The 26,883-nt window shown below is 37.6% G+C and overlaps 1 protein-coding gene across 1 annotated transcript in view; it reads right to left on the bottom strand.

The window, feature by feature from the left end:
- Abcd2 (ATP binding cassette subfamily D member 2) overlaps positions 1-26,883 on the bottom strand; it is a 57,876-nt gene that overhangs the window by 20,378 nt on the left and 10,615 nt on the right. The window contains exons 3-6 of the mRNA XM_090319819.1: positions 24,459-24,580; positions 19,821-19,989; positions 18,959-19,053; positions 15,361-15,506 (exon numbers count right to left, since the gene is read on the bottom strand). Coding sequence (XP_090175945.1) covers positions 15,361-15,506; positions 18,959-19,053; positions 19,821-19,989; positions 24,459-24,580 — 532 coding nt within the window. The remainder of the gene's footprint in view (positions 1-15,360; positions 15,507-18,958; positions 19,054-19,820; positions 19,990-24,458; positions 24,581-26,883) is intronic.

Here is a 26,883-nt window from a genome sequence, read left to right as displayed (position 1 = left end):
GACAGATTTTGCAAAATGCCCCAAAGAAAAAGTACATACGATTATCCATTACAGCATTAGCTCCAATGGCCAAATATTAAGAAATATGGCCACACAGAGAAGATTGAGTGGATCTGTGCATCCATGGCTCAGCTCTGTGTGCAGGGCCCAGTGGCATTCACACCACAGGGTTAAGTTGGAACAGAGAGCCAGGATGGGCTTCTGGGCAGTACACCTGTCTACCCACTATGGGCCAGATGCGCCCTCCAGTGGTGGCCAGAATGAAGTCTCTCCTGATGTTGCCAGATGTCTCTGGGAGAAGAAGGAAAAAAACCTCTCCACAGCTGAGACCCACAGGCACATGGTATATCAGCTTCCACAGATGCGGGGAGAGACAAGTAAAACATACATTCCTATAAAAGGAAACAAGAAGAGTGAAGGAGAAACTGGTCAAAACTGGAGGAAGCAGAAGGAACAAAACAGGATGGACAGAAGACAGAATGGCCGCTCTAAATTCCTTTTCTTAATGCTTGTGTTTTGGTTTGTTTGTTTGTTTTGGGGGGGCCAGTACTATGGACTTGAACTCAGCACCAGCGGCACCTGTCACTTAGCTTTTTCTACTTAAGGCTGGTGCTACATCATTTGAGTTACAGTTTCACTTGTTATTTATTTATTCTGATGCTTAATTGGAGATAAGAGTGTCTCAGATTTATCTATCCAGGCTAGTTTTGAACCTTGATCCTTCAGATCTCAGTCTCCTGAAGGATTACAGATTTGAACCACCAGTGCCTGTCTTCTATATTCGCTTTTTGTTTTAACTCTTAGAACTTACATTAAGAATTATTTTAAACATTGTCACTTTAAGAATCATATTAGAACACTAAAAATTTAATAAATGAAATTAAACCAACAAAATAGAAAAGAAATCCTAAAATTGAATACAGATATTAGAACATTAAAAATTTAATAAAATTAAATCAACAAAAATGGAAAAGAAATCCTAAACTTGAATACAGATAAAAGCAAGACAAATTTACTAAATGATGGATCAAATAGTGACACAATGACCACAGGCTGAGGAGTGTAAAAATGCAAGTAACTTTTCTTTCCTTTTTTTTTTTACTTTTGGTCAGTCATGGGGCTTGAACTCAGGGTCTGGGCACTGTCCCTGAGCTTTAGTGCTCAAGGCTAGTGCTCTACCACTTGAGCCACAGCTCTACTGATTTTCTGGTGGTTGGAGATAAGAGTTTCTTGGACTCTACCCACTACCTGATGAATGTGACTGTAACCACTCTATAGATCACCCCAACAACAGATTACCGAAAGAGTCTCATGGACTAACATTATAGGTGCTTCTGAACCACCAGCACCAGGCTAGCTTTTCAATTTAGCTTTGTAACTTCAGTCAGACAGACAAAAAAGAGAGAAAATACTGAGCCTAATTTAGCACGTTTTACTTTTTTTTTTCTGGTTCTAGGTTTTGAACTCAGGTCTCAGGCTTTCTAGGTTCTGAGACATGCCCCAGGCCTCTTGGCTATTGTTTTTTTTTTTTCAGATAAGATTTCAACATTTTCTCCTATACCTAGTCATACTGGACTCCTACCTATGCCAAGGCATATGTGAGATTACAGATAAGCACCACAAAAAACTACTTATTGCATAAGATGAGAGGCTCACTAACAGTTTTGCCTAGATAGGCCTCAAACAAATGGTGGCCCTCCTGATCTCCATCTCCAAGATTAATAGTCAATTTAGAGTACTGGTAGCAACAGATGCCTTCCCTACTTTCACCCATAAGTGAAGCACCTGGATGACTTCTGAGAACAGGAGATTGTATAGATAATACATTAGTCATTCTGTGGAGCCAAAAAGGGATGGTTCTAACTCTCATATCTTGGATGTGACCTTCATTAGAAACCATCTTTGCAGACCAAAGTGAAGAACCTTATGACAGGAATATCTGATGAATCCCAAATTCCATAAATGTGCTTATAAAAAGAGAAACATTCTGGAGAAAGGAATGTGTGTGAAGAAGGAAATAGAATCAGAATTATGGTGCTCTAAGCCAAGCCCACCAGACACTACTAAAGTAGGAGGAGCCCAGGAAGAATCATTCCCTAGTGTCTTCCCCAAGGGGATATGGCCAAGATATTGACCTGTGACCTCCAAAGTGTGAGTAATAAATGTCTGATACTTCCAAACCAACAAATTTTGGGTAATTTTTACAGGAAGCTTTGGAAACAAGCCCAGGGTGGTATTCTCCCCCCACCAAACCTCCCCAAAAAGGCATTGTCAAATCATAATGTGGAAACTATCAGATAAACCCAAACTGAGGACTTGATTTAAAAGTATCAAGTGTTCTGCCTGTTCCAAAGTATCAGTGCAGTAAATTTAAAAAAGAAACAAACAAACAAAATCCCACACAGAAGTGCTGATGAACACTTTCGGATACAAAGGCAATTGAAGTTAAATGAGGGAGGTTTCAGAAAAGCAAGTCTCTAGAAAATAGAATAGTATTATGCTACTGGCAAATGGTGAATATAGACTGTACTCGAAACATTAATTTACCACCAATACCAACATTCCTGAATTTGATCATTGTGCTGTGTTTATCTCATAGAATACTGATATTAGAAAACACACTCTAAAAATACGTAGGAGTGATTTTAAAGATAGCAACTGCCTGGGCACTGATGACTCATACCTGTAATCCTGGAGGCTGAGATCTGAGAATCATAGTTTGAAGCCAGCTTGGACAAGAAATTGTGTGAGACTCTTATCTCCAATTAACAACCAACCCCCCTCCCCCCCAAAAAAGCTGTTAAGTGGAGCTGTGGCTTCAGTGGTAGAGTGTTAGCCTTGAGCACAAAAGCTCAGGGCCAGGGCCAGGCTTTGAGCTCAAGCCCTAGGACTGGTACAAAAAACAACAGCAACAAAACAAAACAAAAAAACCCCCAAATGAGTTGTGTATATCTGTGTCTGTTTTGGAGAGAGGGGAGGAGTGTGAGACAGAGAAAACAGATTTTTCCAAGTACAAAATGTGCTCTGTGGATCAGATATCTGACAATTCTCCTACAGTAGGCTCAAAATTATTTAGTAATATATTAAGCTACTATTTGTTATTTACAATGTTTGCATTCAACTATACATGACTTAAAATGAGATCTTTATAAATACCATGAATTTCCAAGTGTGTAATTTGTATGAACTGACACCTAATTTACATATCATAAAATTTAGCTTTGTAAACGTGCATGGCTCAGTTTGAGCCCATGTGACCATTATCACTAATTCCAGAACATTCCACGTGACATGGACCAGAGACTGTCTGTTTCCCTTGGCCATTTCACAGCCCTAGGAAACCATCAGTCTCCATGGGTTTATTGAGATTTCTTTTTCTTTTCTTTTTGGCTGGTCTTGGGGTGTGATCTCAGGGCCTGAGTGTTGTCCTTGGGCATTCTCAAGGCTAGAGCTCTACCACATGAATCATTGCACCACTTCTGGCTTTTTCTGTATATGTGGTACTGAGGAATCGAACCCAGGTCTTTGTGCATGCTAGGCAAGCACTCTACCACTAGGCCAAACTCCCGGTCCTCCCACAGCACCACATCTGGCCTTTTCTGAGTAGCTTACTGGAGATGCATTTCATAGACTTTTCCTACCCCAGCTAGCTTTGAACCACAATCGTCAGAGCTCAGCCTTCTTAGTAGCTAGAATTATAGGCATGAGCCATCAGCACCCAGCTTGACTGAGAATATCTAAAATGTAGAGAATCCTATTTGATGCCTTCTTCCTATCACTGCATTGTTTGCGAATCCACCCATGTTGGGGCACTTGACAGCAACTCAGTCCTATCTTGCACACACACACCATACGTGATTCATCATTCATTCCTTCATTCCTTCATAGATGGATATTTCAGTTATTCACCCTTTCAGTATTATGCTAAGGGTGAGTCAAATGGTAGAGCCTTCCTTTCACAAGTGTTCAATGGGATTCTACTGTAAAAGTTGACTAACAGCTCATATTTGTTGAAATCACTTTTTTTTCTAGTCTGCGGGCTTGAACTCAGGGCCTGGCACTTCCCTGAGCTTCCTTTGCTCATGGCTAGTGCTCTTACCACTTGAGCTACAGTACACTTCTGCCTTTTTCTGTTTATGTGGTACTGAGGCATTGAACCCAGGGCTTCATGCATGCTAGGCAAGCATTCTACCACTAAGCCACCTTGCCAGCCTTGAAATCACAATTTTTATACACATTTTAAAGAAGACAGCTAAAGAGAGCAGCTGTGGTGATGCCTTTGGGGGTGGTGGATCTGAGTCGAGTCCTAACCTCACTGTTTAGTACTGAGGTCCTAATTCTGAGCTAGAAATTACTCACTTGTAAACTGCTTTTATTTCCATTTTTTTATGAGGACAAGATGAATCAGTGGGTTTTACTAAGCTAAATGCAGTAATCGGATATTATCATTTAACATAATATAGGCACAGGCAAAACCATCACTGAAATAAAAACTTCATTTCTGCCAAGCTTAAGTGAAAATGTAAAAAAGAGCAAAGCTTCCGTAGAGACATGGGTGTCTCATTTCTGTATTCCTAGCTACAACAGACACAGACCTAGAGGATTTATAATCCAGAGGATTATAGTCACAAGCCAGCCTGGGCAGAACAATTCACAAGACATGCTATCAGCAGAGAAGTCTGGACACTGTGGTTTACACCTGTCATCCGAGATATAGCAGGAAGCATAAATAAAAGGACTAGTGTGATGCAGGCTGGACTATGCAAAAAGTGACATCCTATCTTAAAAATTACCAAGTCTAGAGGTCTGACTCAGTAGAGCATCTGCTAAATACACACCAAGCCCTGAGTTTGAGCCCCAGCACTAGAAAAAGAAAAGAAATCTTGCCAAAAATGAGCAGATGTAAAATAATTTCTATTTAGACAGGAAACTGGGATGGCTTATATTTCATTGTGAATTATTTATTATACTCAATGTGATCAACAATTAATAAATACCTAGCTCTGTGAAATTTGAAGAGGCCATTCTGTTCAGTGCTCATGTAATCATTTCAGGTACACAAAAGCGCACTGAGAAGCATTTCCTCTGGCAACTGGAGTAAAGTTTAGCTCATGGAGCTGCTCTGGGGCCTGAAGCCAACACCACCAATGGGGTTACCAAGACTTTCTGTGGTAGGAATCCAGAGTAGCAAGACACTGGACCCGTGCTAAAGGACAAACTGATTACTATGTCTCATTTCTTTAGGTGTTTGGAAATCATCCTGTTTTCTTTGATGAACAGAAATAGAAATTTTCCTCATAAAATGTCTTGACTAAGAAAATTATTTTTTTCATTTCATTTTTTGTTTAGGTGTTAAACTTTTTTTTTTACAAGCAAGTGAACATGGATAAATTTATTTTTCCGATAGAACTATAGCACACATTTCCAGGCAGTACAAACCTATGTTTATACTAATGTTAATAGTAACACCATTTTATCCATTACATAATAAGAATGTTAGGAGTATCCAAATATTGTTACACAGCTTAAAAACATGAAAAAAAATTAGTTGTCTTCTCAGTTCACTAGAAGAAACCAACTTTATTTCTTTTTGCAAGAGCGGATGGGAGGAGAGGGAGGAAAAAAAAGTTGGTAAGCCACTTCTAAGTATGAAAAAAGGACAAAAATTTCAGAAATTTTATGATTGAGTTGTTTTAGCTACTGCAATCTCCCACCACCTGCATAACAACAGGTTTGTGCAACCATTAACACATATACACACATATATAAGACATATATAATATATAAATTATATATATAATTTTCTACTGTCTTGCAATTATATACTTTCTCTCTATATGTCTTACCAAACAAATAATTTTAGCAATTATTGCTTTTCTATTGTTTAAAAAACTCATTATAATTTTTCAACTATTCTTGAAATAAGACAATCAAAACAAAACAACTTTCAGATACTGTTTTTATTCTCTTAGGATAGGATTTCAAGAAAATGCCAAATCATAATCATTTTAGGTTAAAAAAAGAACTGTAAATGTGCCCACGAGAATGGTTACTTGATCTACTGCTAAACAAGATGACACAACAGAATACGGAAAGTGCTCACTGGAAAATTGATTTGACTACGAATGATGATGACACTATAAAAATATTTTAGATATTATGTATTAAGTTTATTAAAGTTCCATTTCCTACGAGTCACTGTTTTATAGACCATGAAAAATGTTCAAAAATAACTCACTGTTTGCTTTATGAGATACTTAGCAACTAAATATACTTATGACTTACTAATAAATGATTAAAAATATAATAATGAAGCTAGTTAGCACTGAACTCTCTGGAAAGACTGTCAGGAAGATGCAGGATGACCCTGAATTGTTTTGAAACTGCAGGGAATGAAAGCCCTGTATTCTATGTTGATACCATGAGTTGGTATATGGCTCTCTTTCCAGCTTGAAGACCTGGAATTTAACATTTTGAGTGAGTTCAAGTTCCTCTAATGTTACCAAAGTTATACATAATAGATAAGTAGTTAAATACCCTTTACTAAGCTTTCCTTTCTAGCCATATACACCTATTCAGATTATCTTCTAAATATTTCAGGTGGATCAGCCACCATGTCAGAATGTTACGTGCTTATTTTCGCTGACCAATGAAGAAGGGGACCCTGCAATCAATCTAGTCCTAGCAACAAGGCCACTAGCTTACTCATAATTAGGAACAATCAAAATATGAACATGTTAGTTTTAATTAACTTTAAGTAAAATGCAGAACTACCTCTACATTCTTTACAAAAGGTATTTGAATAAATCCATTAGTATCATTGTATAAATTAAATAATTATCATTAAACAATGACTGTAATGGATTTTTTGAAATCAAATTCATGTGCATTCATGTTGAAACTATTAAATATAATAATAAAAAATATTTGAGATAAACTCATCTCCCATAGTATATATTTTTTTTGCCAGTCCTGGGGCTTGAACTTAGGGCCTAGGCACTGTCCTTGAGCTTTCTCAAGGTTAGTGCTTTAGTACCTGAGCCTCAGCACCAGTTCTGGTTTTTCTGTGTATGTGGTCCTGAGGAATCAAATTCAGGCTTTCATGCATGCTAAGCAAGCACTCTACCACTAGGCCACACTCCAGGCCCAAGTATGTTCTTTTATAGTGTTAAAAATGTCTCAGAGCATTTCTACACTTTGCATTACACTTGTACTTTTTCTATGTCAATATTTAGTACCTTTTTTCTAAACTATTTTTAAGTTCATTTTATTGTTATTATGAAGATGATGTACAGAGGAATTCCATTACATGAGTCGAGTAATGAGCACAATTTTTTTCATACGGCGTCATCTGTTCCCTCCCATCTCCATGAACTAGTTGTATAGTTCATTCTCACTAGTGTCCGGTGAGTTACACTGCTGCACTTTTCCACCCTTTTTCCCTCAAGTTCTATGTCCTCCCCTCACCCTCCCAAAGATACACATGTGAATACACCATATGTAAAGAAAATGACACAGAACCATCAACCCAATAAAAAAATACAAATAGATTTTTAAAAAGATGAGATCTTGTTTCTGTAGCTTGGATATTAATGTTTATGCTTTTCCATTCTATATTCAAAAAACGTCAGAAGACAATCAAAACAGGTAAACTTTGCCTTTGCAATTGTACTCTTTGGAATGGTTACCTGCAATGATAAATTATTCCTAAATTGAGGCCAAATTAAATGTACTGGTAAAGATGGAACTGGAAAGATCCATGTAGAAAAAAGTGAATCTTTTTACAACTTAAAATTTAATCGGGAACAATACTGATAAGATGGTCATGCAAGTTTAGCTCTGAGGCAAAAGTGTGTTAAAGTTAAGCATACTATACCACTGAAACTGCTGTGTTGCTATAGAAGCTAGAGATGTACAGCCATAAACACTGTCTATTAATAATTCATTAATGGCCCAGGTTGGGACCCATCATGCCATCAGACTTTCTCATGCATAGCAAGAACAAGATGTGAGTCATAAATGCTTAACACTGTCATTTCTACTGTTCTTAAATATGTAGTAAAAAGAAACACAGAACTGAAAGGAGATATTTACTATTGTGGAAATTATGTCTTTAGTAGGAACCTCTATGAAGTGGAGAGACCATGTTTTCTTTCCAAATAATTAAATTCTATTAGTAGGACAGTCAATATATTGTCAAGTCATTAGGAATGCAAATTTCAATGAGAGTTAACTTTAAAGACAGACTAGATGACATTAGATTACTATACAAATTTCCCTATCTTTGACCTAAAATTCACATTTCCATTTGTCTTACCCTGACAATTGACTCATAAAATTAGGGAAATGGTTACATAAAGAAACAATCTTTTCACTTTTTAAATAAATTATCTCTTAGAAGAGTTAAATATGAAAAAGTATCTTGAACATTTCTTCAAGAAACTAGAAAATCATACTTACATTTATAGATTCTCTAATACCAAAATATAGAAATTAAAAAAAAATATTTTTTGGCAGTCCTGGGTCTTGAATTCAGGGGCCTGAACATTGTCCTTGGGCTTTCTCAAGGCTACTGAGGAATCAAACCCAGATCTTCATGCATGCTAGGCAAGCACTCTGCCACTAGGCCAAACTCCCAGCCCCCAAATACAGAGATTTATTAATAGCTGAACTACTCTAATTACTGCATGCAGGTATATGATTTATAGTTCAAACAACCAACTGTCCAGAGGAATTTATACAAAGTTTACCTCTGAATCTAATAGCTAGAAAGCAAGCAGTAGAAGTCAACCAGCTACAGCCAAAATGCTGAGGGTTCTTCATGGCCAAAATAATTTCTTTTAAACTGGGCACCAATGGCTCATACCTATAATCCTTGCTACCCAGGACTCTGAGACCTGAGGATTATACTTTAAAGCTATCCTGGGCAGAAAAATCCCTAAGACTCTTATCTCCAATTAACCATCAAAAAAGAGTGTGGTAGAGTGCTCCCCTAGTATGCACAAAGCCCTGGGTTTGGATTCCTTGATATCACATACACAGAAAAAGCCACAAGTGGTGCTGTGGCTCAAGAATAGAACACTAGCCTTGAGAAAGCCCAAGGACAGTGCCCAGGCCCTGAGTTCAAGCCCCAGGACTGGTCAAAGAAAAAGAAGTAGTTTTGTGGCTCAAATGGTAAAATGCCAGCCTTCAGTAGAAAAAAAGCTAAGGGACAGACCCAGGACTTGATTTCAAGCCCCAATACTATCACAAAAAATAAAAATGAAAGAGAACAAGGGACATATTCATCCTAGCAAAAAGAGGATTATGCAACATATCTAGTGAGCAGCAGTATAAATAGATTGTTCATAATTAGCATAATTGACAGATTTGTAAAGAGAAACGAATTTGTGAAGATGTCCATTCACTTACTCAGTTGCTCATCAGCCATTTACTGCACAGTTAAAACAGACTTGGTAGGATGCTGCTTATACTGCCTAGCACATAAATGTCTTCTCCAACTTCTAGTGTATAAATATTTGATTAAGGAGGTCACATCATTGCAATCTTTCCCCAAATACATCATACTTTGGTTGACATGGTTGTGTGTATATGCGTTTCATCTGACCCAGAAAGTATTTACATATATGTTTATAATTTAGATTCAACTTCCACACAGGAGAGAAACCATGCAACCTTTGTCTCTCTGAGTGACCTCTGACAAACTTAGTGTTTAACAAATAGAATGAATTCCAGGAAACTGGACCATATGTTGTCAGGGGCTGGGAAGAGCAAGGAGAAAGGAGATAGACAAACAGAGAGGAAGGGTGAGTGAATGCTGTCATAATAAGCAATGTACACATGTGGATGTGGAGCCAGGTAACTTGAGAGGAGAGGGTGGGAGAGATGGGGGAGAAGGATGAAAGGGGTGATCAAGATGCATTATGTTCACAAACTGACATGCTGAATGGAAACCTTTGTACAGCTACTAAAGGATAATTTAAAAATAAAATAAAGTAAGGATTTGTTCAACGGTGACTCGTCATGGGCAAAGTGTTCCAATGCAATGCTTACTCTCACAGCCCAAGGGTGTTGAACCCATGTCACTGTGACCTGTTGGTTGAAATGATCTTGAGAAGGCTGGGATGAAGCCATATCGCATTCTTCCTTTATAAGAGCAGTCAGATCCATAATCCACCAGGCAATCGCTTTTCTTTTCTCAAGAGACTGTATGTGTTTTGGCATTCAGAGATTCATTAAGAATCAAAAGGTTCAAAAGCCAGAGACCTGCTGAGTGCCACACACTCCAGTTCTTGAACTCAGGGCCTCACACTCTCATTTGGCTTTTTCTGGTCAAGGCTGGTTTTCTCAACCATGTAAGTCACACCTCCACTTCTAGTTTTGTGCTGGTTAATTGGAGATAAGAATCTCTCTGATTTTTCTTCCCAGGCAGGCTTCAAACAGTGATCCTTAGATCTCCTGGGCAGTTAGGATTACAGGTGTGAGCCCCTGGTTCATGACTTCCTTTCGGGCTTTCACTGCATTTAGTTCATGATCATGTGAGAGACCACAGGAGATGTAGGCAGTTCAGTGAGAAAGATCATGACATCATTTAACTTCCATGGAATCTTCTACCAATTAGCACAATTAGTCAGTTAAAATAGAGGTATAATAACCTCCCTGATACATAAAGCTGAGTTTCTTTGCTATGCTGTCCTGTCTTTTCCTTTCTCTTCCCTTTTAAAAATGTGTCCCTGCTATAGGTGCCAAATAAGATCGAGGGCTCAGTATGCATGAGGCCCTGGATTGAGTTGCCAGCAAACAAATGAAAGCTGATCAATTTAATTAATTTAGTTCAAAATTATAATACCATCCCCACTTTCTACCTCTCAGATTCCAGGTGTGATACAAATGGATGGAAATTTATGTCTCATATCTTCATCCACAGTTCTGAAACATCTGAATCCATTTAGGATCTTGTTGGACTTGGAATGTGAGCAGGTAGAATTTCTCTCCTGAATGGATGAGTATATCAAAAAAATGTGATATATGTATACAATGGGATATATGTACACTCATCCATCAGGAAGAGAAATGAACAGACTTGGAAAAATTTATGTTAAGTAAGGTCAGGCCCAGAGAAACAAAAAGTATGTGTTTTCTCTCTCGTATGTGGAAGTTAGGTATAATGTATAAATTTACATGTAAACATATACAGGGTCATATGCATACATACATTAATGTATATTAACTAAAGTATGGTATACGCAGTAGAGAATTCAAGTGGTGTAACTACTTTGACCAACTGACATACAATAAAAAAAAATAAATGAGTTGGGTGCTGGTGGATCATGCCTCTAATTTTGAAGCCAGACCAGGCAGGAAAGTCTATGAGACTCTTATTTCCAATTAATCACCAGAAGACCAGAAGTGGAGCCATGGCTCAAAGTAGTAGAATGTTAACCTTGAGCAGAAAAGCTCAGGGACAGGGCCCAGGCCCTGAGTTCAAGCTTCATGACTGACTAAATAAATAGGAGGATAGTAGAACTTGAGGTATTGGGGAAGAGATCAAGGGTTAGGGTTGTAGACAAATGATAAGAAGAGTGGGAGAATATAGTCATAACATTCAATGTACATATGTGAAACATGGAACCAGATCACTTGAGCTGTGGGTGGAATTCATAGAGATGGAAAAGCATGATGGAAGGAGTGATGATCAAGATTCATCGTACTCATCAATTTACATGTTGGAACAAAAACCTCTTGGTACAACTTACTTACAGATAATTAAAAAAAATAAACACATCCTCTCCTGAGCCATTTCTGCCAAGAGTAATGAGCAAAGGAGAACTGAGGTAGAATTACACAGTGGTGGACGTCCTGTGGTGAATGAAAGAGCACCTCTGCAGTACAGAGGAAGGCTGCACTTTGTGACCTCCTGTTAGTAGACACCAACTGCTTCCTGTCTTTCCTTCTCCTCGCTGGCAGCTACTTCCGGTTCTCATTTTGGTGATGGGTAGCACATTCTGTTCTGTTAGAAGGTGAACTAAATAAATGCACAGAAGGCTGACTTGTGGAGCTCTGGTAGCTGATTACGAAAGCTCACTGGGGATAAGTGAGCTAGGGAAGGGCCATCAGTTATTGGGGGAGTGGAATCAAGAGCAGAGGTGCACAGTTCCATCTAGGGACTTTGGAAGGCAGAGAGATACCACACTAAGAATCTCATATTGTCACAATATCTCACTTTGTTATCTGATATATTGGATACATTTGTATTTGGTTACTTGAAATCGGACAGGGAAGGGGAAGTGGGGGGGAGGTTAATGGGGACTAAGACATGTGGAAGGGTATCAATGTATGTGAATTAATGCACCTTCTATCTGGCAAATATCATGTAACCCTTTTATTAAATACAATAAAAAATAAAAAATAAAAAAAAAGAATTGAAAAAACAGTACCGACATTCAAGGGAAAGGCTTTGCTTGACGGTCAGGGCCGCTACTCCAGCAAGGAACCCTATTCAACAGTGTAAGCAGGATAATCACTTTGCTTAGGAAATGCAGTCTCTAACAGATGACAGTTGTCAAAATAATTTTCAAAGATACTACCTGAACACAATTCAGTATTTTGCCATCTGTCATCCCAGGGATGTAAAGTGCTAGTCTACATTGTAGATGAGATGGGCTTTTCCCACATGTTCCTGTAGTTATTATATTCTACCATTAATTAAGATGGGTGAGGCAAGAGTGTCTCAAAATTACATTAATATAGCACATCTCTGTACTCTTGGCCTACACCCAAGTTTTATTTTCTCTGGTTCTCATTATTAACATTGCTAAAGTATCAGGAGACTCCAACTGGGAAAACATAGACATGCTTGCACAATTTCCCAGAAATTTAGGTGACCCAGCTTATAAACTGCCAATAGCTCTGTGTGTGTGTGTGTGTGTTAGCACACGTGCACAGAGCTGGTTAAAAAGTAAGTAGCCTTAAATATGATGTTTTTCTCTCAGCAAATATCTATTGAATATCTAACACATACTAAGAAATTGTTCAGGGTTTAGTGGCTTAATATGTCTAACAAGAATGTTTTCCTTTTGTATACTGAGTGGTACTATTAGAAGTCTACAGTTATAAAAACTATTCAATTTTCTACATGCAGTAACTATTCATGTACTTTTGTATTTGATCAATGCACAGATAGCCACCCGTTACCTACCAGGAAGTATTACAAAAAACTTAAATAAAAAGTGAACTGTGAAATTTGTTTTCTGACTTGTGCAGTTGACATTTGCCTCACTTGTATATTGATTTTTTTCTTTTTATCCCTGCCAAACAAGAAATTAATCTAGATCCCAATGCTATACAGTAATATAAAACTTAATTAAGATATTCATTAATGAAAACAGCCTAAGAACAGAAGGTTATTTCCTGACACATATTTCAAAATAAGTTGTATTGCATATAAAATTACCTTGAATTTTACTTGAGAAAATACCAGCTTTTAAAGTATAAGAAATAAACCTCTTTCAGTTTACATACACATTTAGATAAACTTAGACCATTTAAAAAGAGATCTTATGGGGCCAGGAGTTTGGCCTAGTGGTTAAAGTGCTTGCCTAGCATGCACGAAGGCCTGGGTTCGATTCCTTGGTACCATATACATAGAAAAAAGCCGGAAGTGGTGCTGAGGCTCAAGTGGTAGAGCTCTAACCTTGAGAAAGTCCAAGGACAGTGCTCAGGCCCTGAGCTCAAGCTCAGGACTGACAAAAAAAAAGAGATCTTATTAGGAAATGTAAACATATACTGCAAATTTTCATGATCCTAAGAACTACAGAAGTAAGGTAAAAATGACTATAAACTATTTTAAAACAGTTTAGCCTTCAAATGTAGACATCTTTCTCTTATTTTTCTTCTTAAGTAGGTTGCATTTGACCTTTTTGCTTGGGAAAAGTTTCACAAGTAAGTTATTTGTTTGTTGCAAAATAACAGGTCTCCCTTTGGGCAAACATGCACTTTTAAAAATTTATTCATTGCTTGGAAATTTCTTAAGTCAGTAAGGCCAAAGGTCTAGTTAAGAACTGTTTCTTTCATACTAATACAGACTCTACAAGAGCTAAGATATTAAATTCACTATATACTTTGATTTACCTTAAAAGAACAGATATTATTGAGACCATTTTTCCTCATGATTCTATGCCTTACAACATGAGTACAAAATTAAGAATATTCTACTTACTATAATTCCTGAAATTTGAACTTTGTGGATGTGGATGTGGATGTGTGTGTGTATGTGTGTGTGCATGAGTGTGTGTGCATACACATGCACACTTGGGCACCAATATTAGTACTTAAACTCAGGGCCTTATTGTCTCATTTGGTTTTTATCATTCAAGGTTATTTAACCCTTAGTAATAAAGCATGGAAAAATTACTGGTCCAGAAGTACATGAAGAATGTTTTTTGTTCAAGCCCCATTTCATCTTATCAAAAAATAAATAAAATCCTGCCTCTGTTTCATTGTGTGTGGCACTTCCAAAGCATTATGAAGGAAGACAGCTGAACACATCAGAGGAAGAAATGTTCTTTTCCTATGGCAACATTTTCAGTTTTAAACCAATTTTAATTAAAATACTTAAAATTGTTACTCATGAAGCACAGTCATAATACTTTTCCCAGAAACTCTTCAACATAAATGGGCAATTTTAGAGTGGAAGAATGCTGACAAGCTTAATGGAGAGATAGGTAAACTATCTGAGTACTCAGGACTTTGTGAGAATTTCACATCTAAGGCAGTCCATCCTTTGCAATAGTTTGCTAATCCCTCAGGCAAACTTCTATAGTCCTTGAGTATTCGTTACATTTCACCAGATGTGAGAATAAAAAGTAACAATTTTGTGCCAGAAACTATTATAATCAAATTGGGGTGATTGAATTTTTATTTCGTTAGTAGATCTTTCAGTGAAAATATCCACGAGATTTATCAATCCAAGAGTGTGTAAAGAACGAAGATAAATTAAGAGTGAAAGGATTTTTTTTTGCCAGTCCTGGGGCTTGAACTCAGAGCCTGGGCACTGTCCCTGAGTTCTTTTTGCTCAGGCTTGCATGCTACCACTTGAGCCACAGTGCCACTTCCAGCTTTTTTTATGTGTATGTGGTACTGAGAAATCGAACCCAGGGCTTCATGCATGCTAGGCAAGCACTCTACCATTAAGCCACATTCCCAGCCCTGGATGTTATATACATACATACATACATATATATATATATATATATGCATACAGAGAGAGAGAGAGAGAGAGAGAGAGAGAGAGAGAGAGAGAGAGAGAGAGAGAGAGAGAGAGAAGAGAAGAGAGAGAGGGGGGGGGGTGGGGAGACCTACCTTTGTGGGATATAGAACATGTGCTGAGGAGGTGGTTTGTAGAGGGTCCCTTCATATACAGGCCAGAGCCCACTTAAAATTCGGAAGAGAGAACTTTTCCCACATCCATTGGGACCGGTTATCAAAAGATGCATTCCTTCTTGTACCTAAAGTGAGAAATCAAATTAAAAACTAGAATATTTAAAATTATTTTGGCAGCATTTAAAAGTGCTTTTGTAAAATTTTTTGAGAACATTCAATCACATGACCTCTGATGGACAAGAAATCAAAGAAAAATGGACCAAGGTTGAGAATCTCCAGTTTGGCTTTAATTAGTATCTAAAATGAAAAGCAGCATAATTTAATTGCAAAGAAGATGAATTTCTTAGAACAAATATTTTTTTTTCTTGTGCCGATACTGGGACTTGCACTTATCCTTTTTATACTCTACCACTTGAGCCACAACTCCACTTCAGGCTTTTTGCAGGTTAATTGGAAATAAAAGTCTCACTTTTCTGTCCAAGATGTCTCAGATCGCAGCATCCCAAGTAGCTAGGTTTATAGACATGATCCTATCATTGCCTGGCTTCCAATGTTTTCATTGAACTTTTATTATCAGATAACTACACATACAAGGTGATACAATCACATGAGAGAAATTATGACATCTGCATTAAAATACAGTAAATTTCATATTAATAGTTGATTAAGATTTATACTGAATGTAAAAATAACTGCAAAAATAATTGCTTTATATTAAGTGTAAAAATTCAACTGTTACTCTGGTAAAGCACAGTTTTCTGAAGAGCCAAAGTAACCAATTTTGCATTTCAGCCATCACAAAAAATCCAGTCTGAGTCAAATTCTGTTTTGTTCACAGATGTAGAAAATAGATTTACCGAAACTAAGATGAGAAAATATATGTAGTCTGTTCTCAATACTCACAAGTTCTAGAATTGAGAACACAATAACTGTGGATTAAAGAGAAAAAAATTGTACCTGCTCTAAAAACAGACATGTTTTTCTATGTGCCATTTTATTTTATTTTATTGTTGGTCATGGGACTTGAACTCTGGGCCTAGGCACTGTCTCTGAGCTCTTCAGCTCAAGGTTACTGCCCTACCCTTTGAGGCACAGTGCCACTTCTGGTTTTTTGGTGGTTAATTGGAGACAAGAGTCACATGGACTTTTTAGTGCCTGGGCTGGTTTTGAACTGTGATCCTCACATCTCAGCCTCCTGAGTAGCTAGGGTCACAGGCAGGAGCCACTGCACCTGGCTTATGTGCACCACTTTATATGAGGGACTTGAGTATCAACAAATTTTGATAACCACAAGGTGTCTTGAAACTGATTACTACAAGATACCTGATGGGAAAACTGTATGTATGCACATACATACACATGAATACATGTATATGCACTTATATATGCATATATAAGTGAGTCATTCTCTACATACATAAATATTCCATGCTTTATAGTATTCAATGATAAAATATTGTCTTAGATGTTTTCTTTTATTTTGTATTTGTTGGTCACGAGGCTTGAACTCTGAGTCTGGGCATTGTTCCTGAGCTCTTCAGCTCAATGCCAGTGGTTCTACCACTTGAGCTACAGAGCCACTTCCGGTTTCCTGATGGTTAATTGGAGATAAAAGTCTCTTACAGACTTTCATGCCCGGGCTGTCTTTGAGCTGTGATTCTCAGATCTCAGTCTCCTGGGTAGCTAGGATTACAGGTGTGAGCACTAGCTCTTCTATTTTAATTATTAATTACTTTTCCCTGTGACTTGAACGTGAGTCAAAGGTTTCATGCTTCCAGTTGGTTTCCTTGCTTAGGTCTGGCACTCTACCACTTGAGCCAAGCCTTCAGTGTAGTATATTGTTCGTTAATTAGAGTCAGAGACTCACAAACTTTTCTGTGGGCCTGGCTTCAAACTGTTATCCTTCAGGTCTCAGCTTCATCTGTAGCTAGGATTATAGGCATGAGCCACTGTTGCCAGGCTTGTTTATCATATTTTTAAATTTAAGTTTGAATAAATTTCATGAACATCTACTATGTTCAGTAGGATGAAGAAGGTGTATTACTGTATTAAGTTAAAGATACTGTGAATAAGGAAAAGGAACATCATTTAAAGTTGATTTGCTTTTTCCTAAGAACAAATAGTTTTTATAGTCAATGAGAAAACCAACAAGAATACAATATGAAAGCATGAGAGGCAAAAAATCTTCAGGTTATCTGTAGCTGTAGCTTTGTAGTGAATGGATATTAATATCCAACATCAGTGACAAGGAATTTTCAATACTGAAAACTCAAAGATGAAGGGCATCGTACCAAAGAAAATCCTGCAACAAACCTTGAATAAACTCATTTTATGATATGCCTACTCTTTCACTAGACAATATTAAGGAAGTTTGAATTTATACAAGTTTCTATGTTTCCCAAGTGACATTTTAAAGATATATACCATGCCGAGACCTGCATTCACAAAATATTTTAAAAGGTACTCCTCTTTTCGAATTTTTGATTTCTAACTTAGAGAGTTATATTTTTATGTAAAATATAATAGAAAGTTTTGTTGCCCCTGTATTGATTTAAAATAAATAGCTTTCTAGAGGAAAGGATTGTCATTCTTTTTTATTCTACCTCCAAAATTAAAAATACCACTTGTAGAAGAAAATTCAGTAAGTGAAAATGCTTTTTACTGCATACTGTGAACAGCAAGCCAGAGAACTTACGCCAAATATTCATACTAACTGAGCACTAGTGGCTCATGCCTACAATCCTCTCTATACTCAGGAGACTAGATCTGAGGATAGCAGTTCAAAGTCACCTTGATTATAAACATCCATGAGAGCTGAGCATCAGTGTCTAACACCTGTAATCGTAGCTACTCAAGAGGCTGAGATCTGAGGATCCCACTTCAAAATCAGCCCAGGCACGAAAGTCCATGAGACTCTTACCTCTAATTAACACCCAAAAAACCAGAAGTGGCACTGTGGCTCAAGTGGTAGAGTGTCAGCCTTGAGCTGAAGAACTCAGGGACAGTACCCAAGCCCAAAGTTCAAGACTACTGACAAAAAAGAAAAAAATTAATTAATTAAAAATCCATGAGACTGTTTTTTGTTTGTTTGTTTTTGCCAGCAAAAAGCCAGGAGAGTAGCTGTGGCACAAGTGGTATAAAAAGTATTAAATAATTGGTTATTTTCCAAAGAAAGCCAAGCCAAATTTAATTCTGTGTAACTTCTGCTGCTTTTTCCTAATAGTAAATGTGATTACTGAACATATTACAATAGTCCCATTATTTTTCAGTTTCTGTAAGGAAAACTAGTATTTTCATATATTAATTTATAAAGAATTTTTCTATTGTTCCCCTATGTTACCTGGCATAGGCTCTCAGGGCACTGATTTTCAACCTGATAATAAAGCAGCAGAAATTTCTCTTCTTTCTGCTCCTAGAAGGTAACTGTTTCTGTGCCTGAGCCACTATGCATATCTTTCTTGATTTCTCCTCCTTTCACACTCCTCCAAGCATTTAACATAAGGGACATGAATTCTGAGTTAAAACCTATGTACCAGTGTGACAGCAACAATCAGAGAGTTTGTGAATATCATCTTACTTTGAAGTTTAGACTGGAAGCCACCACTTCTCCTGCTGGCGTAATTATGGGAACATTTTCACATATAATTCCATGATCCACATCAATAACTTTTCCTATAATTAAGGATGAGCTTAAGTTACAAAAGCTATCACAGTTTACTGCTAATTAAATAGCTCAAGGTATAATGTAGTATAATGGGTAGAGGTAGTGATACAGAAAATTCATGTTAACAACTCCTAGGAAAATATAAAGATATAAAATGATGTTTAATATTTTTGACACATCTATTTAGTATACTAATACTAAATAACGTATAGTATATTTTTGACACATCTGTTTAGGAAATCTTTCTGAGAAGCATTATTTTATAATAGTGCAATGTCAACATCATTATGATAACACAGCTAAATGCAATCTTTCATAGCCCAGTCATATGTTTTAACAGCCAATTTTCCCTGAATCATTCTTTCTTACAGAAAAAAACTCCAAAAACAGAATTAAGAAATTGGATAACATATTTTCATACATAGTGACCAAACAAGTTTAGATACAGAAAAAAATGAAAAACAATTTGACATCTGTTCTAATTCGATTTGGCAATTGAATTTTACGAGCAAACCATTTATTCAGCCAAATGTTTCTAAATAAAATTCTGGAAATGTTTTCTTAAGTAAAAGTAGTATAATATTTTTATGGTATCTAGTTACTGCTCTTCACACTGCAGTGCTCATTTTAGGGATTGAAGCTTATGTAACATTGCTTATAAAATACTGGTCCCTTATAAATATTAAAAGCTATCTTCCAAAAAAATCTCTTTAGTTCTGCTGATAAAATAATACTTAAATATAAGAAAAGTATAAAAAGCAGTTGGGTTTCATACCTTTAATTTCCCGTGTGTCACTGAGGGGTAATTCTATGTTAGTTTCATTCTTGCTCTGCATTTCAGGCTCTTGAATGACAGCAGCTCTTTTATAAATGCCTCTCTTGACTTCATCAAACACCCAAAACATATTGTACACTCGAGCAGTATAGCCTGCTAATTCAGTGACCTAAAATTAATATGAAGCAATAAAATTAAGTTACTATATCCACCATAAGCTTTAAAATAAGTATGAGATTATAGGTGCTTCTTGATGTAATTTTTTATTTTTACTTTTGCCATTCCTGGGGCTTGAACTCTGGGTCTAGGCGCTGTGTCTCAGCTTCCTTTGCTCAAAGCTAGTGAGTGCTCAACTACTTGAGCCATAATGCTACTTCTAGCTTTTTCTATGTAAATCATTGGAGATAAGACTCTCATGATCTCAGTCTCTTGATCAGGTTAAGATTACAGATGTGTGCCAAGAGAGCCTGGCTTGATATAACATTAAAGATTCTATTTTATTATACATGAGAAGTAGATAATACATTTCATAACTAATGTCAGTAAAAGATTTTTAAAAGCTTACCCAAGGCAATAATAAAGCTAGATATCAATGTAATTGTGTGTGTGTGTGTGTGTGTGTGTGTGTGTGTGTGGTGTATGTGTGTGTATGCATGCACAAGGGCATACCAGTCCTGGGACTTGAACTCAAGGCCTGGTCACTGTCCCTGAGCTTCTTTTGCTTAAGGCTAGCACTCTACCACTTGAGCAACAGCACCACTTCTGGTGGTTAATTGAAGGTAAGAGTTTCACAGATGTCTGCTGGGGCTGGCTTTGAACCATGATTCTCAGACCTCAGACTCCTGTGTAGCTAAGACTATAGGCATAAGTAATGCAACCTGTATTAATGCAAATTTCATTGGGATTTTAAAACACATAATGAATGTTAAGCTTCAAAATGAGAAATGAGTCTTAAGAATCTTGTTACCATACTTCTGTCATGGCCCATGTTCATACGACAAATTTCCTTTCCATAGTATTAGAAAATCAGGGACTAGATAGTACCTGCACACAGGAACAAGGCCATATGTTCAAACTCTAAGACCGACCCTCCCCACAAAAAGCTATCTACTGAATGAAAATAATAACACTGCCATTTCATTTTTGTTTGCTTATGTTAATAACTATTAAAAGGATAATTTCTAAACTGCTACCTTAGAGTTTTTTTTATTAAAGAATTTATTAACATTGATTTTTACATCATATTTCAAATAACATATTTAACAAACACGTATTCAACAAGGGAATGTCTATATACAATCACTGGCACTTAAGATTTTAGAACATAATTAAAATTAGGCTGAGGGTTTTGTATGTCATATATACATATTAATCTATGTAATAAAACATTATGTCTACAGTCATAAATTTTTATGTCTATGTAGTTGTGTTTACATTTCCAGTACCATGCCTTAAAGAGAGTTTTATATTTGAAAGTAGAGAAAAAGAAAGTTAAAGCTTAACCAAATCTGTATTCAAAAGAAACATGGGCCTGGGCCAGGTGGTTCATGCCTGAAATCCTAACTACTCAGAAGGCTGAGATCTGAGGTTTGAGGTTCAAAGCCAGCCTGGGGAACTAAAGACCATGAGACTCTTATCTCCAGTTAACCACTAGAAAACTGAAGTGGTGCTGTGCTCAAGAAGTAGGGCGGTAGCCTTGAGCTGAAGAGCTCAGGGATAGCACCCAAGCCCACAGTCCAAGCCCCCCGACCAACAAAGAGAGAGAGAGGGAGGGAGGGAGGGAAGGAGGGAAATAAAGCCAGACAGACAGAGAGGGAGGGAGGGAGGGAGGGAGGGAGGGAGGGAGGGAGGGAGGGAGGGAGAGAGGGAGAGAGAGAGAGAGAGAGAGAGAGAGAGAGAGAGAGAGAGAGAGAGAGAGAGAGAGAGAGAGAGAGAGAGAGGGAGGGAGGGAGGGAGGGAGGGAGGGAGAGAGAGAGAGAGAGAGAGGGACTAATATTTGAATAAGAAAAATACAACGGCCAAAATCCAAATGCAATAAACAAGGTAGGCATCAATGAGTAAGTAGACTTGGATAGAGGGTGGTATAGGCAGGTTGTGCCTTCAGAAAACTTCAGAATGTGTCCATGAACAAATTATTTGGAGATTTAAGACACAGGACTTAGCTAGGAACTGGTGGCTCACACCTGTAATCCTAGCTACTCAGGAGACTGGGATCTGAAAATCACAATTCAAACCCAGACAAAACACAAAAATCCATGAGACTCTTATCTCCAATTAACCACCACAAAAACCAGAAGTGGTGCTGTGGATCAAAGAGGTAGAGCACTAGCCTTGAGCTAAAGAACTCAGGGACAGTGCCCAGGCCCAGTTTTCAAGCTCCATGATCAACCAAAAAAAAGTCAAAGGACTTGTCCCAGAAACTGACTATAAAAGGAATCCAGCTTCTCTGGAGTCAACAAAGAAGGCATAGCGATGGCCTGTGTAACCACAGCACTACACAGTACTGTTCCTTTGTGTGTGTGTGTGTGTGTGTGTGTGTGTATACACACACATGCATGTACACCACTCCTGGGGTTTGCACTCAGGGCCTGGGCACTTTGTTCCTAAGCTAGTGTTCTATCACTTGAGCTACAACTTCACTTCTGACTGGTGGATAATTGAAGATAAGCATCTTAGACTTTTTTGCCTAGGCTGGCTTCGAACTATAATCCTCAGATCTCAGCCTTCTGAGTAGTAGGATTATAGGTGTGAACCACCAGGGCCTGGCTTATACTTATACTTTTAAGAAGTATAATTATATGTTTCAAAATAAATGGAGGCAGGGCTGGGAGTTTGGCCTAGTGGTAGAGTGCTTGCCTAGCACACACGAAGACCCAGGTTCGATTCCTTGGTACCACATACATAGAAAAAAATGCTGGATTCCCCCCTTCCCTATCCTATTTCAAATAACCAAATAGACATATGTACAATATATTAGATGCGGGGTGGGAATGGGGGAGGGGAAATGAGGACCAAAACGTGAGAAAGGGTATTAATGTTTGTGAAGTAATGCACCTTCTATGTGGTGAATATAATGTAACCCTTCCATTAATTACAATAAAAAATATATGAAAAAAAAGCTGGAAGTGGTGCAGTGGCTGAAGTGGTAGAGCGCTAGCCTTGAAAAAGCCCAAGGACAGTGCACAAGCCTTGAGTTCAAGCCCCAGGACTGGCAAAAACAAAAAACAAACAAAAAAACAAGTAGAGGCATTTAAGGCAGAATTCAGTCATTTTTTGGATTAGAGATAACCTAGACTGATTAAATGATACCATTTCCTAAACTTGAGAGTGTTTTAATATGGATGAATCAAGTTTTGTCAGTTAATTTCAATTATCACTTAATATTAAAACAAAATATAATATATAATTCCAAAACTGCATTATCTCGTTGCCTCAAGGTTAGCTTAGAAACTAAATCTGTAATATGGCTGTAGCAATTTATATTGATATGAAAAACACAAGAATAATCAATTGCGATAATAATTGTTCAGAGGCAAATCTGAGTTGAATAAAGTGATTTTAATCTTAACCCTAAGGGATGCATGTCTGTTACCATTCTTTACTTTTCCTAGCCACATGCATATTACACAAAACAGTAAAATGAGTATTAGGAATGTAAGGGTAATTCAGACAACCCTTGTCGCAAAGCTTCTCCAGGTCAATAGGATAACAGGACAATGTGGGTCAGATGACACAGGTAAAGACAGAGAAGGAGATGCCAGCTGCAGGGAAGGTGGGGTGAAAGAGGCTTTCTAAATGGTTTGAGACTTTATCAATGAAGGATGGCAAAAGCTTGCAAGATACGGAAGTATTATTAGCTGACATTTGTTGAATGCCAAAAGTGTGTATTGTTCCAGGGTTGTGGAATCTGGCTCAGTGGTAGAGGGCTTGTCTAGCCAGTGAAAAGGCCCTGGGTTCCATACCCAGTGCCACAAAAGAAGGAAAATGTACTATCATCAGTACTCTACACTCATTAACTAGCAGCAGCCCTTGATCTTCCCTTTCTTACAGATGAGTAAATAAAAATACCAGAGGATTTAGGGAAATGAACCAAGCTTACCTAATTAGTAAATACAAATGTAAGAATGTAAATATAAGCAGGTTCTACAGTCCACAGCTGAGGGATTTTTTTTTTCAATTTAAAAGCAAATAAGTAATTCTACAGACAAAAACAACAACAACAACAACAAAACAAAACCAGAAGAATCAACCAATGTACCAGCCGACATGTATGGGGGAGGGGCCACTCGTAACCTTGCCTGTACTCTTAAAAGCTAGGGTAGAGGGGCCAGGGGTTTGGCCTAGTGGTAGAGTGCTTGCCTAGCATGTGTGAGGGTCTGGGTTCAATTCCTTGGTATCACACACATAGAAAAAGCCCTAAGTGGTGCCGTAGCTCATGTGGTAGAGTGCTAGCCTTAAGAAAGCCCAATGACAGTGCTCTGCATTCAAGTCCCGGGACTGGCAACAAAAAGAAAAGAAAAGAAAAAAACCTGGGATAGAGTAAAGGTATTTCTGAAACACTATGTGTACTTGAAAATTTACCCTTCGTTTGATTTTCTTATGTGTTATCTTACTTTAATGACAGGAAGTGGCCAATACCTCTTTGTAGGAAGACATGATCCTCTCAATTGCATCAGCTCCAGAAGCAAGTAAGTTGCGCGCAGTGGTAAAGGCTTCGGTCCGGTCACTGACCATGGCTTGTTTCTGGCCATCCTCTAGATCTAAAAGTCAATCACACAACTCCTGAGTTTCTTGTTTTTCAGAGTAGCTCCATGCATTACTTTAGATCAACTAAATAATGGTGAAAACAGCCATAAATATTTCATTAGTATTAGCAATTTTCTAGAAATGAAATGAATTATTAAAAATGGAGTATTGAATAAATAGATTTTATTTGAAGCTTCCTTTTATTATCATCTAAAAGGAGAGCTAGGACAGTTAAATCTAGAGGAATGAGAGATTGTTTTCATGTAATTTCTGATTTTTCATATATTCAGTCCTCTGTAATCATTGTAGCTGCGCAATAAGATACTACCGGTGTGGCCAATAAATACTATTAGTGAATATAACAAACATTCATGATGTAGTTTCTTTAACAGAAATACAAACTAGCTGGCCTTCAGTCTAGATTCTGCTTTTCTCAAGATTCAGATATATCCCAAACTTTGCCCTATTCTGTCAGTCTTCTGGTATTGGCACGTTTATTTCTTCCAACATTAATGTGCTTTTTTAAAATTGCCTGGCTCTTTATTTTGCTAACTCTCCTCTTTAAGGGGAATAAAACATAACTTAACTTTAATTATAGATTTTTCTGAAAAGGGCTTATTTGTCTCTTCCAGTGGATTACCAGTTCTTGAGGGTCAAAACCCTTTCATGCTTAAACCCTAGTATTCAGTATAGGACCTAGCACATAGTATTCCATAGTGTATAGAGAAGAGGTGGGCGAATGAATAGACGGATGGACTGACGGACCTATGGACACTGTTAGGTTATTGGTTAAAAGCCAGAAATCAGATTGAGGCATGAATTCAGGTTCTATTACTTATGGAAAAGTAGGAAGCTAAATAGAACAAGACACCTTCCCCACACTTGTTTTCAAGTCTTTAAAATGTGGGAAATAAGCTGGGCGTGGTGGCTCAAGCCTGTAATCCTAGATACTCAGCAGGCTGGGATTTGAGGATCTTGGTTCAAAGCCCAGAGACTCTTATCTCCAATTAATCACCAGGAAATTGGAAGTATCTGCTGTGGCTCCAAAAGTAGGGTGGTAGCCTTGAGTTGGAGAGCTCAGGGACAGTGCGTGGCGGTCCGAGTTCAAGTCCCACAATCAACAACAACAAAATATGTTCCAGGGTTAAAAGTAAAATAATAATGAAGTGTTAGTCAAATATATGTCCACAGAAAATGCTGCATTTGTGGCATCATTACCTTCTCTAGTTATTACTAATTTTTTTTTGCCAGACCTGGGGCTTGAACTCAGGACCTGGGCACTTGGGGTTTCTCAGTGCTAGCACTCTACCACTTGAGCTTCAGTGCCACTTCTAGATTTTTCTGTATATGTGGTACCAGGGAATCAAGCTCAGGGTTTCATGCATGCTAGGCAAGCACTCAACCACTAGGCCAATTCCTAGCCTCATTAGTACTATTATTGAATCCGGTTAGTATTTCAGCCTTCCCTATTTGGGCCTGCAGTAAGATTATCAACCAAATTCCAAATTAAGTGTTATAAATTAATGAAGAAATCAATAATGATGTGAGATAGCTCTGGGGCCACTTTGATATTTATTTCCTCATATTTTATATTAAAAATTCTGCTCCTGTGACAAATATGCAAGTTCTATTCCAATATTATTATGAGATAGTTTTACACTGAGATTTCACCTCACTCCATCAGAATTGCTATCATTAAGAAAACAGATGACAACAAATACTGGTACAGATATGGGAAAAAGAAACTGGTACTGTCTGCTGATATGTACATGAATCAGTCAAGGACTTCATGGAATTCAGTATGGAGGTTCCTCAAAACAATGAAAAGTAGAATTCCAAATGATCCTGTGTAAATATAGTTAAGTATAGAAATATCTATATGCCAGTTTTTATCACAGCACTATTCTTAATAGTCAGATTATGGAATCAAGGTAGGTACCTATCATCATATGAACAGTGGAGTTTGATTCAATCATTGGAAATAGTAAGATTATACCATTTGTAGGAAAGCAGAGGAGAGCCAGGTGCTGGTGTCTCACTCCTATAACTGTAGCTACTAAGGAGACAGATCTGAGGATTGCAGTACAAAGTCAGCCCAGGCAGAAAATCTGTGAGACTCTTGCCTCCCATTAACCATATAAAACCAGAAGTGGAACTGCTGTTCCAAGTGTTAGAGTACTAGACTTGGGCACAAAAGCTCAGGGACAGCTTCCAGGCCCTGAGTTCAAACCCCATGACTGACAAAAGAAAAATAGATGGACTCAAGACCATTATGTTAAATAAAATAAGCCAGTTTCACAAAAACAAGTATCACAAA

This window comes from Megascapheus bottae, chromosome 2 (genome assembly GCF_031878675.1).
Source record: "Megascapheus bottae isolate mThoBot1 chromosome 2, mThoBot2.hap1, whole genome shotgun sequence".
In the NCBI taxonomy this organism is placed as follows: domain Eukaryota; kingdom Metazoa; phylum Chordata; class Mammalia; order Rodentia; family Geomyidae; genus Megascapheus; species Megascapheus bottae.
The sequence above is the reverse complement of the archived record's forward strand: the minus strand, read 5'-3'. Positions and strand labels throughout refer to the sequence as shown.